This window comes from Microchirus variegatus, assembly GCF_963457635.1.
Source record: "Microchirus variegatus genome assembly, chromosome: 21".
NCBI lineage: Eukaryota > Metazoa > Chordata > Actinopteri > Pleuronectiformes > Soleidae > Microchirus > Microchirus variegatus.
The window spans coordinates 6,931,962-6,951,597 of record NC_139822.1 but is presented as its reverse complement, the minus strand read 5'-3'; the positions used below and the strand labels follow the sequence as shown (position 1 = coordinate 6,951,597).

The 19,636-nt window shown below is 43.0% G+C and overlaps 1 protein-coding gene across 1 annotated transcript in view; it reads right to left on the bottom strand.

The window, feature by feature from the left end:
* dlgap1a (discs, large homolog-associated protein 1a) overlaps positions 1-19,636 on the bottom strand; it is a gene marked incomplete at both ends in the record, with an annotated part of 54,596 nt that overhangs the window by 30,504 nt on the left and 4,456 nt on the right. The window contains 2 exons of the mRNA XM_083907622.1: positions 4,124-4,319; positions 9,870-10,084. Coding sequence (XP_083763748.1) covers positions 4,124-4,319; positions 9,870-10,084 — 411 coding nt within the window. The remainder of the gene's footprint in view (positions 1-4,123; positions 4,320-9,869; positions 10,085-19,636) is intronic.

Sequence of the window (19,636 nt, the reverse complement as noted above, 5' to 3'; positions counted from 1 at the left end):
AGCAACCCACCACATAAAAGAAACCTGCTACGAAACCTCGCTTATGGAACTTAAATAGGACGGATCTTACTGGAACCCTGACTTCGGACCGGATGGATTTACGAGATAAGCCTAATAGAACTGCCTCAATGAAAGTTGCAACCTGGTTTTATCTATGAACAGGGAAGGATCAGCAGAGCTGGCTGCCAACGAGCTGGCACGCCTGAGTGTCGCAGTAGCTGGTCTTACAGAAGTACGCTGGCCTGGCTCTGGCTCTCATGGAACGAATGACTACAACTTCCTTTGGTCGGAGAGGGATGATGGCCAGCGCTGCCAAGGAGTTGCACTTGCCCTGGCCCCATCTGCCTCCCGAGCTCTAGACTACTCCTTGCCCGTCTACGTCACACCCACGGGAGAATCTCTGTTATCGTAGCCTATGCCCCAACAAACATGGCTCCAGACGAGGAAAAGGATGAGTTCTTCTCTCAAATGTCCTCGCTCATGAACGACATCTCCAGACATGACATCGTATGGATCCTTGGAGACCTCAACGCTACAACTGGGTCAGATAGAACCGGCTTTGAGAGCGCCATAGGCCCCCATGGATCTGGCACCTGCAACAACAACAATCTGAGGCTCCTGGAATTTTGCTTGAACTTCCACCTGCGAACAGAGCGCTCTTTCTTTCAGCATAAGCTCATCCACAGCATGACCTGGATCAGCAATCATGGCCACACAAGAAAAGAGCTAGACCACATCCTCACCAGCCGACGGTGGAACACTTCAACAGACTGCCGTGTCTACCGCAGTGCAGAGCTGGGGAACTCTGACCACAGACTGCTCGCCATGACAGTCTGTCTTCGTTTGCAAAGGAATTCCACCAGCAAAGCGCTGCGCATGTTTGATGTCTCCAATCTGCCGTCCCCCGAAGTTGTAGCCTGCTATCAACTGGATCTCTACAACCGCTTCGCCGCCTTAAGTCCAGACCCAGATGAGGACACCCCGGAGAAGCTCTGGTCAGATCTCAAGCAAAACATTAGCACTGCTGCAGCCAAGGTGCACGGGCACAAACGAAAGAAGAAGAAAAAGGACTTCCTCTCAGAGGAAACCCTCAGTGTCGTGGAGGCGAAAAGAAAAGCAAGACTGGAAGGAAACCTCACGGAATGCAGACGTCTTAACACCAAATGCAACAAGCTACACCGCAAGGATAAGCAGAATTGGCTTGACAACCTGGCGGAAGAAGCAGAGACATCTGCCCGCAGAGACAGCTGCCCGCAGAGGCGATCAAGGCTCCCTCTACAGGACCCTAAGGACCCTCTCAGGGAAATCAACACCACCCACTGCTTCTGTGAAAGCCATGGACGGAACCATCCCAGACACACCAGAACTACAGCTGGCGCGGTGGAGGGAGCACTTTCAGAGTCTGCTCAACCGCCCAGCGCCACCCCCCTCTCCTCAGTTGGAAGCACTAGCAGCCACAGCCATGCGACTCAGAGGACGACTCTGCCCCCACCGGTCCCCCTTCCCTGGAGGAAGTGGTCAAGGCTATAGGGAAGCTTAAACCTGGCTGGGCCGCTGGGGCTGATGGCATCACCCCAGAGCTGCTGCTACATGGTGGACCCACAGTCGCAGGCCAACTGCAACAGCTGTTTGCTGCCATCTGGGGTAATGAGATTGTCCCAGGAGATTGGCTGCTTGGAGTCATCCTCCCATTCTGGAAGAAGGGCCCCAAAGACGTGTGCAGCAACTACAGAGGGATCACCCTGCTGAGTGTTCCAGGGAGGGTGTTTGCCAATGTCATTCTTGCGAGACTGCATCCACTTCTCACCCGCAAGCAGAGAAAGGAGCAGAGCGGCTTCACACCAGGCCGCTCCACAGTGGACAGAATCCTGACCCTTCGACTGCTTGCTGAGAAAAGACGGGAGTTCAGGAAACCACTCTACGCAGCTTACGTGGACCTGAAGCAGGCTTTTGACTCCGTGGACAGACCAGCCCTCTGGAAGTTACTCAAGGTCCTGGGTGTCCCGGCCAAGCTGCTAAACCTTCTCTCACTACTTTATTCCAACACATCCTCCTGTGTCAGAGTAAATGGGCTGCTGTCTGACAGCTTTAACATCAACTGCGGTGTTCGCCAGGGTTGCGTCCTGGCCCCAACAGTGTTCAACACATCGATTGACCACGTCATGGGGTGGACAGTGCACCAGTGTGATTGCGGTGCCAGCTTTGGTGACGTCACCATCACAGACCTGGACTACGCGGATGATGTTGCAATCCTGGCCGAAGTCATGGAAGTTCTCCAACTTGCCCTGCAGGCCATGGACATGGAAACACAACCGCTCGGCCTGATGGTCAGCCGGGAGAAGTCCAAGGTACAGTCCCTCTGCGACTATGAGACCCCCCAAGCAGGACCTGTGATCAACGCCCACCAGGTTGAAGCTGTTGACAGGTTCTGCTACCTTGGTGGCACAATCACATCTGACTGCAGGAGTGATTCCGACACTCATCTCCGAATCGGTCGTGCCGCTGCCGCGATGGCTAGTCTGGACAACATATGGTAACAGGAAGCTCTCCCTTCAAACAAAACTCAGGCTCTACAACAGTCTCGTCCTATCCATACTCATGTACGGTTCTGAGACCTGGACATTAACAGCTACCCAGGAACTCAGACTGGATGCCTTTGACACCAGGTGCCAACGAAGACTCCTAGCGATTAGGTGGCATGACTTGGTTTTTAACGCCACCCTACACGATATTACCAAGCAGCCGCCCCTGACGAACACGATGCGGTCGGCCCGGCTCCGCCTCTTTGGTCACATTGCGCGGGCGGACCCTTCCCTGGAGCCAGCCACCCTGCTGAGAGAGCCGATGCCCACCACATGGTCCCGTCCCAGAGGGCGACCACGACGCACCTGGTGTGACCAACTGAAGGACGTCCTACTGGCTGTCGGCCTCAACCTGAACACCGCCTGGGAGGCAGCTAGAGACAGATCCTCCTGGAGGACCATATGCCGAGGCGCTACGCTCCCCTTGGGAGCATGCGGCCTTGAGTGAGTGAGTGAGAGTTTGATATTGATTTGCCTTTCAGTTTCCCACTCTATTATTTGGTCTTTTTGATTTTAAAACAGGACAAGCAGATCAATACATTTTTTTCGCATTTTGACACTTGCTTGTAAAAAAGCACTCACGTGACATTGGTTACTCCCTGAACCTCCCACAATTCAGGAATGGATAAATATAGTAAATGTTTATGTTAGAGAGGGGATCACTTTTTCACTCTGTCTTAAGAAAGCAGTGTTCATTAAGTTATGGTCTAAGTGGGGTCACTATGTAAGGCCCCTGCGTCAAGATTTTGTTGAGATGTCAAGCAAATGATGGTGTAATGCCTTATCTCCATGCTATTTTACTTGTGTCTGTATTAGTGCTGTCAAACGTCTGTCAAAAATGTGCTGTCAAAAATGCTGTCATAGTTAACTCGCAATTAATCACAAATAATCACACATTTTTTAGAGGCCTGGCAGAGCATCACCAGGGATAAAACCCAGTGTCTGGTGATGTCTATGCCTTCCAGAGTTCAGGCTGTAATTGACTGCAAAGGATTTGCAATCAAGTATTAAACAACGAAAGTTTGAATTATGATTGTTTAGTTTGTCCCATTACTTTTGGTCCCCTAAAAAGTGGGAGACACATACCAAAGCAGAAAGTGTGCAGTTAAAGCACATCTTGTTTGTTTAATTTCAAATCCATTGTAGTGGTGTATAGAGCCAAAAAGAAGAGAATTGTATCGATGTCCCAATATTTATGGACATGACTGTATGGTTTAGCAATTATTATTATTTTTGGCGAGGCGAGCCAAGACAAGCTGGGAATATGTAGAAGGGCGAGGCGAGCCAAGACAAGCTGGGAATATGTAGTGAAACCACGGCATTAGTCACAATGCATGTGACAGTAATATAGAATAAGCCACAGGAAAAAAATAGAATTGACATTAGATAATTGCAATTACTTGTGTTGACAAAAGCAAATCCATCCCTTAAAGTAATACAGTGATAGAGAAACAAACACAACTGTTCTTAAAATGAATAGAAGTGCACCTCCCAGGACCAGAAGGAAAATATTGTAAATATAAGCAGTGTTGGCAACCAACCTGACTGATGGTGCTCATGGCCCTCATGTAGCTTTCATTGCGAGAACGATATTGGGGTGAGGACAGCAGTGATTTGGGGTCGAGCAAGGTTTTGGGGTCCAGGGTATCCAGGCTCCTATTGATTGAAACCTCACTCACCGCACGTAGGTAACTGTGGCTGCGGATCTGCAGTTTGGGAGAGTGCTCTGTGGAAATCCTGACACACAAAGACAACAGGGACATCCTGTGTTTCATTATCAAGATTACAGTTCATGTAATAATCTACAGTGATTCAGCTGCTCCATTTATTCAACAAACACACAAGCTTTAGAGGCTACCAGTGTATGCTGTGGATACACAAATATGGATCATAAAACCAACAAGATGTGGCAGATACAATAAAAAAAAGTTTAAACTAGGACTGCGAGTCTTACGAGCCCTCGCCCTGTGCCACTCGGGGACAGCAGTTCCCTGACCTCACCATCTCCATCACTTGAAGGTCATCCCGCTTTATTTTCATTCAGGGACACACTTTGTGCCAAATTCCATGAATTCATTTATGTGTCAAGTTTTTGTAAATGTGACTTTTCAGTCCATCACAGGGTCACAAAGAGACAAAAAAAACAAGCTATTCAATGTCACACTCACTTTAGAGTGTCCAGTATTTGTTCAAAAATTAGATAAGATTCTCCCACATGCCTAGTCCCCTCATTGCACGTGATTCGACAGAGAACAGAGTTATCCCTTAAGCTCTGGTGCCCAGCGCGGTCAGAATCGTGACATTACTGAGCCACAATGAATCATGAGAAATCATGATGGAATGGAACAACTATGTGCGACTTAAACACAAAAGAAAACAATCTAAAATGTAGCATTTTATTTATTTATTTACGTTTATTTGGCAGGGACAATGCACAATATATAATTTGGCCAGATAGCCACAAGGCTAATTTACATCTGCTGTCCCTGTACAGTAGTTGATGTTATAAAACAGTTTAAAAGGCAAAATGTAATGATTTGGGACAATGACCCAAACACACATCACAGTGATACAGAGTAATACAATTGAGTAATGAGAAAAGGAAAAAAAGAAAAATTAATTAATGACTAGAATTGTTCACAACGTTGGTTTGCTTTCAACCACTTCTTAAGGCCTAACTTAAATGTGGTGAGTGTGGTGCTTTGTCTAACACTAACAGGGATGCTATTCCACAGCCCTGATGTTTTTACTGAGAAAGCTGTTTGGCCAAAGGTAGAACGCCTAAACACACTTGTGCAATCCCCCCTAGATGATGCTCTTGTGGTCCTCATGTCACTTGTGGGTCTACAAAGGCTCACAAATTGTTTAAGGGGTGGTGGTGCAAGATTATTAATAATTTTGAAAAATAAACAAGCATTTGAAAAGAAAAAAAATTGTCCAAGGTAAATAAACCATACTTTTGCATGACAGTACAGTGATGGTAGCTGTGAGATTTTTTGTCAAGTATTTTCAGTGCTTGTTTATACACTTTATACATTAATGACATGGTAGTTGCATTTGCTTGAGATCAGGTGGTCAAGCAATATGAGATGTGTGTTAAAATCATAGAATGAAAATAAAGGATAGCTGCCTTTATAGTCATCTGATTTCTAATCAGCTTAAAATTGAAGAGATTCCTTTTAACTCATCCATTAACTTTTTTAATATGTTTTTTAAAAGTTAGATTTGAGTCAACAATGACCCCTAAGTATTTAAAATCATCTACTACTTGGAGTTTTTGACCCTTGACAGCTATGTCAGGCTGTTGCGTAGTATTTTTTCGTGAAGAAAAGTACATGCAAACTGTTTTTGAGGTGTTTAATGTTAGACAAGAGTAATCCAGCCATTCGACTATTTTGTTCATTGCTCCTGCTCCTGAGTTTGTGTGCCGCTTGTTGTTTTGTCTTTGCATGAGCATAGATGACTGTGTCATCGGCATACATTTGGATGTTAATGCCTGGGCATACTAAAGGAAGATCATTAATATATATACTGAACAGTAGTGGGCCTAGGATTGAACCTTGAACAGATATTTTCTTTGGAAAATGTGCCATTCATTTTAGTGCAATTCTTCCTTTTCATCAAGTATGATGTAAACCACTTGATTGTGTCGGCTGAGATATTATGAGTGGACAGTTTAGAAACTAGAACATTGTGGTTTACGGTGTCAAAGGCTTTCTTCAGATATAGAAATATTTCTCCAACCACTCCCCTATTGTCTAAATTGGAGTTCAGTTCTTCCACAAAATAGCATAAAGCGGTATCTGTAGAGTGATTTGATCTGAACCCAAATTGCATCGCAATAGCAGGCCACAACCTCTTCCATTCTGTCTGTCTTGCCTAAAAACATTATATCCTGTTATGGCATACACAGAGTCCGGCGAATTTGACGTTAACCATGTTAAAAAATCAAAATTTGAGTCTGATAAGAGTTTGTCAATTTGAAGTTGGATATTCGACTGACACTCGCTCTACAGCGCCACCCAGAGCAAGCCTCTCATTTACATCGTCATCACCAGTCTCTTTCACTTGGAGCAACATTGTGTATTTGTAGTTGTAATTTATGTGAGTAGGTTAAAATTGTGTTAATTTTTGTTGGATAGCACTAAACTTTATCTATTTTTAATTTGTGTGATTTCATGTTTGCTGTTTCATATGATCTGATTAAATAAAGTTTGTGGTGCGATTATATCTGTGCTTTTAATTATTTTTACAATGTAATATTGTGTTTGCTAGTCTGGGCAGTTGTATATTAAGATATCGAACTATACCGATACCGTGGACCCAAAACCGTGATACAAACCGAACCATGGAGAAACTGTACCGTTGCATCCTTAATTCTGATTCAGAATTCCATTTCATCTACCAAAACTTCTGACAGCCCTAAAATGACTGAAAACATCAACTGACAACGCATGCACTTCTTCTGTCAATAACAAATGTACAAAATGAAAATTAAACTCTGAAGTCCTTCAGACAAATAGTTGGGATCATTTTTCCTTTGCGAGACTACAGAAAATACAGAGCAGCAGCACAAGTCCCTCAATTAGTCACTGTAATTACTCTCACTATTTAAAGAGCTGTGAAAGTTTAATTCGACAAAGGCGACAATTATGTCTTCTGAGAGAGTGAGAGCTCCACTTCAGCGTCTTTTCTATTCACTGTTTCCACCCTTGGAAAAATAGGTCTGTGACATGCCAATCACAAGACAGTCAATGGTACATTATGTAATACATCTAAATCTACTGGCCATAAAATTCGAACGGGGGAGGGGGCGGGGGCCGCCCGCTCGCGAACCCCCGCTAGGTGCGAATGGCTAAAATTAGCATATTAATGTTGCGATCGTCAGACCTGCGCTGACTGACACAAACAACCATTGGATGAAACCACAGACAGTTCAAAGGTAAAATCCCCTGTGATTGGACAGCAAATCCCTCACTCATTAGTCACATTTGGAACACATGGCCATTTGCCCCTCCCATTTTTAATAATGATTATAATAATACAAATAATAATAATAATAATGATACTACTACTTATTATCCTTATTGCTATTATTATTTAGTGATAACTCCATAGATCATAGATCCATAGTCACAATAGAGAATAAGAGACATAGGAAAGTACATACAGAAAGTGAAGCTTTATTTACAAAAGAAACCACAAATAACAAACATCTCTCTTGGCTGCTTCAGGGTCATAGGTTGGAGCAGGTCTTGCAGAGGGTGGCCCATTATGCAGCCTTCTGTGGTGGGTTGTTCAGTACTCTGGATCCCTCTCCAGCCTCTCTTGTAGTACAGAACACAGCTCTGACAGCTCCTGGCTCCTGAAGGATGGAGGCTGAACTATCCACCCAGCTACTCCATCAGCTGAGCCATCAGATCAAATCAAATTTTATTTATATGGCCCACAATTTTAGAACAGTTTGTCCTCCATCCTCCTCATCAGACGTCAGGTCAATTGTGATGCCCCTCCAGAATTCAATCTCATCCTTGGCTAAAACAGCCCTCCTTGCTTCCAGCAGCTGGAAACACAAGTAGTACAATTAGTGCTGCCCCATACACACACACGTATGTATGTATGTATGTGTTTGTCTAATTAACCAGTTAGTTTTGTAAAATGTCACAAAAAATGTTTTTAAATCATGCACTGATTTCAATCCTACCCTCTTTCGTCTCTGTCTGCTCCGGGCTGCACCTCTCACTGCTTCATGGCCGCCATTTTGGCATCTGGGTCCCTATAGAGTAGATACAATGTGTGAACATTTTATGCTCTTCAGCATTCGGATTCTGCAAAATTACAATTAATGAAACAAATGAAAACGCAAATGAAACACGGGGCAAACACGTGTAGCTTAGCCCTTAGCCGCCTATCGCTAATGCTACACGACATTATATGTACACAAAGACAGTTTAATTGTTGGAAATACTTACAACTTGAGCTGCAGGCAAATACACCAGGTATTGTTGACACTGCTCCTTCGTTTAGATGAAGTCTTGTGCTAAGTCCAGCATGGTACTGCCCGAAGTTTGAAAAACACTTGCTCAAGTTTCTTGGCTTCATCTCCATCCAGACAGACATTTCTAATGACAGCCAGTAGAAGTTTAGTGTTTGCAGGGAACAGACACGTCACACCCAGAATGGTTTCTCCGTGTAGAGTGCATTGCCTGAAGATGCGTTGTACACATCCACTGTGCAGTTAACAAAGTCTTGTGGCCCTTTCTCTGGAAACCACTGAAGTGTAAAAATTAAAATTTCATATGTAGAACCTTCTCTTCTGTTGGGGGGGATGTTTATATAGATATTGTTATACAATACAAAACATGTTTACTGTTTTAAACTGTCAGGCACCAAGTTATTTTATTATATAAAAAATCTCATCTCATCATTCATAGTAAAGTTACCATGAACAGCTGGGAATCTGTAATTACAAAACTTACATCTATTGAGCAAAACTCAATGGCTCCCTGAGACTTGTGTATCTTTTCCGCGGAGAAACACGCTCCTGATTTGCATTTGAACAGAGCTAACTTCGGCATTGTTGCGAATAGCGTGAATAACCTGTCATCGTTTGAGTTGATTGAATTGCAACTGAGTTGAGATTATCCGACTGATGTTGATGTAACGTCACTGTAAGGGAAAAACATATTACTTGGGCTTCTCTAAGGTTATCAGCTTGCAGTCTTAAGCACAAACATAAACAACTCAGGATGGTGCCTGCCGCAATTATCTAATCACAGCACTGGCACCAGTCTGTTGTAGCATTGCCAGTCTGCCTGACCGGACTGGGGCAGACGACTGACAATGCTATTGCGCAGTCCTTCCCAAGGTCAGCTCCATGTATCAGCAGAGAAAGCACCTTTAAATATCCCAACTCTGGGACTCATAGACAGACTGACAGAGGATGCCCAACTGTTACCATATTTGTGTTATGTTCGGCATTGTCTGTTCTCCTAATATCTGAGTTGCTTCCAACAAAGCTTTTTTGACTTGACACTCATCTCTGACTCCAGGAAACTCCATCCTTGGTCGACTCATTAAATAATCAAATCTCCCCAAAAGTCACATCTGTGTCTGGCAGCCAGCTTGACTCAAGTTGGTTCACAATTAAGTAAAAACACACCTGTGTTTTAATCCTGGAGCTTTATGACACTAGAAGTTTTATCTACAGAGACTGATGATAGAAAGACCACACCTGAAATACACTACCATGGTGAATAAATCCAAACAAAGGGAATGAAATCTTACTGTAGAGTGGTCATCTCGGTCAGTGATGGCTGTGTGGCTTTCAGGTAGCTGGCCCGACGTGCCTGCATCTTGGGGGAGGGTTTGGGACTTCCATCAGAGTCTCCACTGTCTTCCTCAGCCATGGCTTTGACATAGCTGCCACTTCTCATCCTCCGACAGGGGATGTCGTCCTCCTTTCCAAGAGGAGAGAAGCCGCTCCACTCATCCTGGGGCACCTGATCACCGTGTAGACAACACAGAGAGACACCATCAGGATGATGACGAGCTACCTACACTGTCCTGGTGGTTAATTCCTGCAGACTCGACACAGCACAATACAAAGACAACATAGTAGCAGTAGATTCAAATGGTGATTTTTTTTTCTTCATCCATCAATCTCACACACACAGCCATCACCAACTCACACACCACTGTGGTTCAGTCTCTCCATTAATTAGCATGTAACAGTATGTGTCTGGATGTGTGTGGATGTGCCTTTTTTTGGTTAATTCTGATTTTTTTTCTCTGGCTAATTCATACAACTGCTCTCCATTACTGTGTGTTTGTGTTCCAGGTATGACACATGTTGTAGGGACCTAAATCTGTTTACACGGTCACACTATTGGGACGTAAATAATGTCGATTATTATATTTTAATGTTATACAGGGCAACATTTTCGCCCCTACAGTCATAAATACCACTCAGAGACCGCCTGCACTCCTCCACCTTCACTGCTCCTCAGATCAGAATAACTTTGCAGAAAATGTCAGAGAAGGTAATTGTTCATGTTTTTTTTAATTGAACTTATCTCAAAGTCATTTTATTATATGAAAAAAGTAAAAAAAAAAAAGAGGTTTATACTTCTCCGTCGCCACCACACAGTAGCTACAGACAGTTTCCCACTCTCATGTCATTGAAGCCAGACCTGTAGCTTTAACTGTAGCTGTGCAGAAGCGTCACTAGATTGACATTTACGTTGTTTATAATGTAAATATCGAATTAATAAAGGACTATCTTATTTTATCTCTTAAGTATAATAATGAGCTCATGGAATTACTGAAAATACCTCATTTCACCACAGAAGAGGGTGGTCGGATTTTAGAGGTGAGCTCATAGAAGCTATGGACGCAGGTCTATGTTGTTAAATAATGAAAAGAGTGACGAGAGGACTAAATACGTACTGATCATGTAAATCATGTGTAACAGGGTCAGTTACTACAGCATATTTGTAACATACTGCAATTTGTTACACCTGATATTTATTTTATTTTTCCTTTTCGTGTTATAATTACACAAAATGTATGTAAAGTTTTATTTTGTATATTTTATCCTGACAGGGTAGGTTAAGTTCGCATGTGGAACCTTTGTGACTTTTCTGTTCCCCACGTTCACTTATCCCCGGGAGGCTGAGGAGTGTGATCCCCCGATAGTTTGAACACACCCTCCGATCCCCCTTTTTAAAAAGAGGGACCACCACCCCGGTCTGCCATTCCAGAGGCACTGTCCCCAACCGCCACGCAATGCTGCAGAGACGTGTCAACCAGGACAGCCCTACAGCATCCAGAGACTAGGTGCAGCCGGGGGCCGGAAGGGGTCTGGTTCGGGAGCAGCTGGATTCCATCTCTGCTCTTTGCAGATGATGTGGTCTTGATGGCTCCTACGAACCAGGAACTCCAGAATGCGCTGGGGCGGTTTGCAGCCGAGTGTGAAGCGGCTGGGATGAGAATCAGCACCTCTAAGTCCGAGGCCATGGTTCTCGACCGGAAAAAGGTGGGTTGCTCCCTCCGGTTCAGTGGAGAGATCCTGCCTTAGGTGGAGGAGTTTAAGTATCTTGGGGTCTTGTTCACGAGTGAGGGAAGGATGGAGCGTGAGATTGACAGGCGTTCCTACCCTCACCTATGGTCATGAACTTTGGGTTATGACCGAAAGAACAAGATCCCGGATACAAGCGGCTGAAATGAGTTTTCTCCGCAGGGTGGCAGAGCGCTCCCTTAGAGATAGGGTGAGGAGCTCTGTCACCCGGGAGGAGCTCGGAGTAGAGCCACTGCTCCTCCACATCGAGAGGAGCCAGCTGAGGTGGCTCGGGCATCTGTATCGGATGCCCCCTGGACGCCTCCCTCGGGAGGTGTTCCGGGCATGTCCCACCGGGAGGAGACCCAGAGGAAGACCCAGGACACGCTGGAGTGACTACATCACCCGGCTGGCCTGGGAATGCCTTGGGGTCCCCCCGGAAGAGCTGGAGGAAGTGTCCTGCGAGAGGGAGGTCTGGGCGTCCCTTCTCAGACTGCTGCCCCCGCGACCCGGCCCCGGATAAGCAGTAGATAATGGATGGATGGATGGATGGATGGACGTTCACTTATTTCGGTGCCCATCAGGTACTTATGTGTGTGTCTAGCCCTTACCTCTCCCCTTTTGCCGCTGCACACTGTGGGAGAGGTACGTGATTTCCATATTGTTTAGCATTGTCATTATGCACGTATGGAGATTGTCATGCTACATTTGACACGCTGTACCTGTTTATTTTATAGAGGGCACATTTTCGCCGTGGTTCACATGCTGATGGGAGTTTCTTTTATTTACCCTGCGTCAGAAATAAACGGAGACTGTCTCCAAAGGATATCATCGAGTGACGAAATTCTTCACAACCCAGACAAAACTACACCGGTTACACATGCACACTAAACATGACACACTGAATGAATTGTTGTGGATGGAGTCACATTACAGATATTGGCCACAGATGATGTAGAGTTTGCACATGAACTGGAGTTCACTTATATTTTCTAGTTGATTCAAAGTGAATAACTTACAGTGTAACAGTGGTTAGAGTCTTTCACAGGATTACTCCTCATCTCTGAGTATCTTGAGTCAGGTATAACAGTGGCTGTACAAACACTTTGTTTACTGACAGCATGATCACCTGATACAAAGGGACAAATACACTGGCTTCAGACTGCACTGCCTTTTGGCCAGTAAATGTATATAATTCAATATATTTTAAAGACGAAGATAAAGATTATGCTACATATAATAACACTGCTATATATGAACATAGATTATGGTTAGATCAGCGGCTGCTGGAGGGAAGGGAGGAGTATCCGGTGATCAGACAGCTGGACAGAATCAGGTAATCAGTCAGCTATATAAGCACGTTTGTAACCTGGTTCTGGTCTCTTGCAGTAGGCTGGGTCCACACACAGACGGAGAGAGCGAGAGAGACACGGAGAAAGAGACCGAAAAGTCACGGAGAGAGAGCGCAGCAGAGCGCTGACACAGCAGCAACAGCTGTCTCCCTTTGTTTGTTTTGATTATTTCTGTTACAATAAACCGGACTGTACTCACTCAAAGCCATCTCTTCGTCCTTCCTGAACCCCAGTGAGTGGGAAAAGCTCACATGAAACATGGCTTCAAGTTAATGAAGACGTATCCATAAACGAAGCAACGCCCCCCCCCCCCCCCACACACTAATGCCCACACCCCCAGAGAAAATGGCAGAGGTGGAGGGATCGCAGCAATATTTAACTGTACGCTCTCTCTCACCCCCCGACCGACAGGTACTTATAAATATTTGAGCACCTTTCTCTGTCTGACCCAAACATTAAACAAAATAACAGACTCCAATTAATTATTCTATACCGCCCACCCAACCCCTATTCTGCTTTGTTAGATATAAAAAAGCTCTGAGACATGCAAGAACCTCTTATTACTCAGAATTAATAGATAGAAAAAAGAGCAACCCCAGGTTCCTCTTCAGCACTGTAGCCAGGCTGACAGAGAGCCACAATGAAACAAACCCATCAATCCCTCTATCTCTGAGTAGTAATGACTTTATAACATTCTTTAATGATAAAATAGAAACAATCAGAGATAGAATTAAGCACCTCCAACATCTCCAAAACACAGTTTAGTACGGATAACTTTCACCTAATCGGGGCTCCAGCTATACACGTACTAAATAAACCTATAAACCTCCCGGAGCTGACCTCACTGGTCTCCTCCTCTAAACTAACTACGTCAGTTGGATCCTATACCAGCTAGACTCCTTAGAGAGGCTCTACCACAAGTTGGTAATATCCTATTAGATCAAAAAAATATGTCTTTACTGAGCGGCAGTGTCTCTAGACGCTAGCACTCTGACTAACTATAGACCGATCTCAAACCTCCCTTTTATTTCAAAGGTTTTAAAAAAGGTGTAGCTGCCCAGTTGTGATTACATAGCAATAATTTATTTGAAAAGTTCCGATCTGGGTTTAGAACCCACCATAGCACAGAGACTGCACTACTAAGAGTTAAAGACGATATTCTTACAGCCTCTGAAAAAGCTTCTGAAAAAGAATCCGCTTCTGCTGGATCTCAGTGCAGCATTTGACACTATAGCTCATGAGATCCTGCTACATAGACAAGAACAATATGTGGGGATTAAAGGATCGCTACACTCTGGTTCAAGTCCTATTTATCGGACAGATTTTAATTTGTTAGTGTAAACGAGGAATCCTCCATTCTCACTAAAGTTGACTAGGGAGTTCCTCAGGGTTCCGTGCCCGGCCAAATTCTTTTTACCCTATACATGCTGCCACAAGGCAACGCTATCAGGAAAGATAATATAAATGTCCATTGCTATGCAGCTATGCGTATCTGTACGACCAGATGACCCAAACCCCCCAATTGTCTTATAGACATGGATGACAAAGAACTCTAATGGGTAACATACATATACATATATATACATATATAGATAGATATAGATGATTAACACAGTTAAAACACCGGCGGATCAAACAGCAGGAGCAGAATAAACCATCACCGGAGCGTCAGTGTGATTATGTGAACAAAAAAATCACGTGTTGACTAGACAGCGGAGAATCTACAGATTCCAGCGGTACCATATGTATCACTCTACGACAAAGATTCACAGATCCAGCCCCAAAATAAGAGCAAAACAACAACTGACTTTCAAGAAATACAAGCAGAAATGTCGTCTTACCTTTGCTGTATATTAAAACAAGTTATTTCCACCAGAACAAAACCACTTCTAATGAAGAACTACACTTTCCAGCATGCTTTGGGAACAAATCCCGGTCTGATTGATCATTACAGAGCGACATTAGATCGTTCTGATTAGAGAAGGGCGAATGTATGCCCAAATGCGTCATATGCATTTCTGTCCTTTTGACTCGCTGCTGAAATGATTTTCACGCATTTGGAGACCAGGGTCTGGTTCTACCGGTTTAGAGGTTTAAAAGGAGCTGTCAATCACCCTAATTGACCAAGGTAAGCCAGAGCTATGGCGCTGCGTAACTGAAGATGCTGCAGAGCCACAGAGTTGTTATTACGCACGGCACAGGGAGCATCGATTTACAGCAAGTTATCACATTTTTTTTTCAAAACAAGTTCTTTTTAGACCAATAGTGACATATAAATAACATTAAATGGGTTTTTAATAATTTGGTACCTAAGAAATCTCAAATGGCACAGATGGTTCCAAGCTGTGCCAAAAGTGAGAACGCCCAGACATCTCTTTAAAAAAACCTTTATAATTTTACTCTGCTTCATTTCAGCAGCATCAGACTTTGCACAGCTCATGTCCACATGTCGTTACATGACCTCCATGTGTTTTTAAGCTCCTACTGCATATATTAAAGGTGATATTTGCTTTAAAATGCAATATTTTTTTAGGCGAGAGAAAAAATCCTTCAGTTATGCTGTGTTCCATGTACATTTACTCTGACACACAGTGGCATCTACAGTGAAACGTACCCCCTGGTGGAATCTCACAAGTGTTATCTTTATTTTGATACCAAGATAATCTGCACTACTTACTGCAATACAGTAAGGAACCCGGGGGTCCTGTTTGACCAGGATTTATCACTAGATGAACACAATCAAACATGTAGAACAGCCTTATACCACCTTCGCAACATCAAAACAATTAGAAATATCATATTGTGACGATACTCTGAGAAACTAATCCACGCCTTTATAACCTCTTGGCTGGATTACTGTAACTCCTTAATGTCAGGATATCCTAATAAGTAATCTTTACAAATAAAGATTGATTGATTGATTGATATATTTTATATTGTTATGTCAGCATTTGTTAACTTTTGTTTTGTTTATTTATACTTTCCCAGCAAAAACAGTAAGGTAATACAGTAAATAATCACAATTGTTTTACAAATTTCTATTTGAGTTTGGGTAATTAAATAGTCCATTGTTATGGATGTGAACAACATTTTAATTAATTTTTTACCTTTATTACCATGACTACAGTCTGCCCATGGAAGATTTTCCACCCCTACTTCAATCCTCCGGCCACCCCAAAAGCGCCCTTACACCCATTACCATTTATTGAGGTCCCTTTTGATAGGATTGCCATGGACCTCATCGGGCCATTAGACTGGAGCGCACTTGGATATCGCTTTGGGTTAGTCCTAGTGGACTATGCAACGCACTATCCCGAGGCAGTGCCCCTGCAACATCTCTGTGAAGAGTGTTGCACAGGCATTGTTCCAAGTTGTCTCCCGAGTGTGGATCCCGGAAGAGATCCTCACTGATCAGGGCACATCATTTATGTCAGGTATACTACGCAAGCTATACAAATTACTGGGCGTCTGCTCAATTCGGAGTAGTGTGCACCATCCCCAGACCGACAGCCTGGTGGATCGGTTTAACAAGACACTAAAGAACATAATTCGTAACTTTGTGCACAAGGATAGTCTCTTAGGTCCCAACAGCTGTGATGAGGCTTATAAGGTCAGCATACATAATGTATTATATGTTGTCACTATAAGTGGTGCAACAGTTTACTTGAAATGCATATGAAAAAATCCTCGCCCAGTTGGCGCTACTTAATTATCCGTGGCACCTCAGTTAAAGCAGATAGGATTTTCTACACGGCTGGAATTATAGTAAATAAAAAAAACGCTCTTGAACCCCTTCTCAAAAAAGCGACCCTTCACCCAGATGTTTTAGCTAATTACCGACCTATGTCAAATCTCCTATATCAAACCCTTCATTTCTAAAATCTTAGAAAAGGCAGTTGCTAATCAATGATGTGAATATTTGCACATTAATGGCCTGTTTGAAGATTATCAATTAGGCTTTAGATTACATCATAGCACAGAACCAGAACTAGTATTCTATTCGAATTGGGGTGCTATAGAGCCTTGGGGCTATGAACAGGTTTGTGGCCACTAACACATTTTTCCGACCCAGTCTCCATGTCAAATTTCAAGAGTTTGATGTTAACCCCCTCAAAATGAGCACAACGTCGGAGAAAAAAGCCTGATAAGGAATGAAATTCGAATGGAATTATAGAAGTAAATTGACAGCCCAATTATTCTATTATTATCATTATTAGTATTATTATTACCTTTATCTTTACTGTTTTTTCTGCTGTGGCACTGTAAATTTCCCCATTGTGGGACTAATAAAGGATTATGTTGTCTTACCTTATCTTATAAGCCACTGTAGAATCAGCCACAGCTGGACCATGTGTTGTAAAGGTTTTGCTGTCTTCAGCCAGTGTGAGAATTTGACAGACAGCAAAATAATTGCATTGCTACTCTGACTAATTATATATGAATCACCGACAGAACGTGAACAGTTCTGTCTCTTTGTGTGTGTGTGTGTGTGTGTGTGTGTGTGTGTGTGTGTGTGTGTGTGTGTGTGTGTGTGTGTGTGTGTGTGTGTGTGTGTGTGTGTGTGTGTGCGTGTGTGCATGTCTCTCTGTGTATGTGACGTCAAAGACACAAATGAGCAGTTTGGCTATAAAAAGAGAATGCGGGGAAAGGACCAGCTGCAGAACTGATGCAGTGGCGCCTCTCGCCCACGCACAAGCCTCATTTCAACTGCAGCTCGCCACTCATTCCACTGTAATGGCTGAAGAACATGGCAGTTTAGTCTGTCATCAGTGCAGATGCTGTTTGTTTGACATTCAATGCATTTTTAAGTTTTAGCAACACAACCACTACTCTATTTGCCTACCTGAGTTTCAGTGTTTACTACCTTGTTTTTCATTTTACAGCATATACATTCATTTTATGGCAATAATTCCTATCCTTGTCATGCTTAGTTGTTCAATGTGTGTGTGTCTTTCTTTTTAATCCAATGTTGCCTATTTATATCAATTATTTTATATGTAAGGAGGGAAACAGCATCTGAGGACTCAATATTTTGAGGAACATAAGGCTTCATTCAGAAATCACAATATGGATTATGCCATTGCCAGTAATTATGTAGAGAAGAATCATGGAAGACGTATTGGTATCAAAAAAGTGCTGCCAAATCCTAGAGGGGGAACCTGATTATACGTCTGTTAAAAGGGGAAGAATACAGGATTCACAAATTACATACAGCAATTAAGCCCTATATATGGACTGAAATGAAACAAGGATTTTGGTCATTTTCTGTGATTCCCTGTCTCACAGGTAAATTGGGTTGCTAGATGGCTGCATCTCTCCAAGTGAGCTGAGTGGTCCATGGGAGAAACACGTTGTTCACTCATGTATAAATCCAAATTGTCACATCAGAGTGCAGTGGTTTGGTTCATTTTGTTCCTGCGACCGGCTATGGAGGGGATCTCCTTTTTTGTCATTTTGAGGATTTGATTTTGTTTGACTGATTGACTTTGTGTTTCTTTTATTCTTCTTCTCTAACAGACAATGATCCAGTTGATGTATAAAGAGCAACTGAAAATGTGTCAACAAACATAGTAATGTAATGGTGTCTAACGACTTTTGACCAGGGGAGCTCCTCCATGGAGGAAGTCACTTAAAGCTACAGCCAAATTGAAAGACAACTGCCGGTAACTTCCCGGTCCACATCGCGTAATCCACAAGTGGTGGTGTTTTGTGGCTCCTTTTGTGTAATTGTTCAACTTTATTGTATTTCTGAGAATATTAATTCACAGAATTTATCAAGGCAGCAGTTTGAGGACAATGTGTTGACTGTGCATTGAATATAAACCAAATTAAAATGAGAGCAGACCAGGTATGTAAGAAAATTAGGATTAGTCTCTAATACAAACCTACTATAAATATTTTTATATGATGGACATTCTAATATAATATCTAATATGTCATTACTTTAAACACACTATAACCACACACACAAATGCACAACACGCACGCATGTATGAATTCAAGCACAACATGAGCACAGCAAAGGCAACAGCAGCAATGAGTGTTGGGGAGATCGTTTAGCTTCTCCAGCAATCAGACTTCTCATTATCCGGCTCAGTATTTAGACAATTTACCTTGACCAATGGCCAAAACAGTGGTGTTTCGGTGATAAATGCAGCTCTCTTGTCACACAGATCTTGTTACAAATGAAAGCAATACTTCTTTGCTCTATCCTAATGCTGGGATTCAATAGTATTTAATCAATAATAAATCCAGGATTGAACATTCCATATCCCTACTTCGTCTGTACCGTTGACTGTTTCAACACAGAACTACTATGCACTGTTTCTCCACAATATACGTTATTACTCCTGGATAAATAACTTTAGAGTGAACTTGTGTCTAGTAAATGTGGATGTGTGTCACAATGGACGTTGAAACAGATTGTTTGAAACTTTAAACAATCTGGCAGATTATTAACTAGGTAAATGCTAATGCTTCAGGAAATGACACGTAGGCAGAAAGTTGTTATTTGTCTAAACACGGAAGAGTGTTGTCAATTAAGCCTATACAGTTCTGTCATGGCTAGGGATGCACAGAAATGAAAATTGTTGGCCAGAACCGAAAATCAGGAAAAACTTGGCCGAAAGCCAAATTCTTTACCA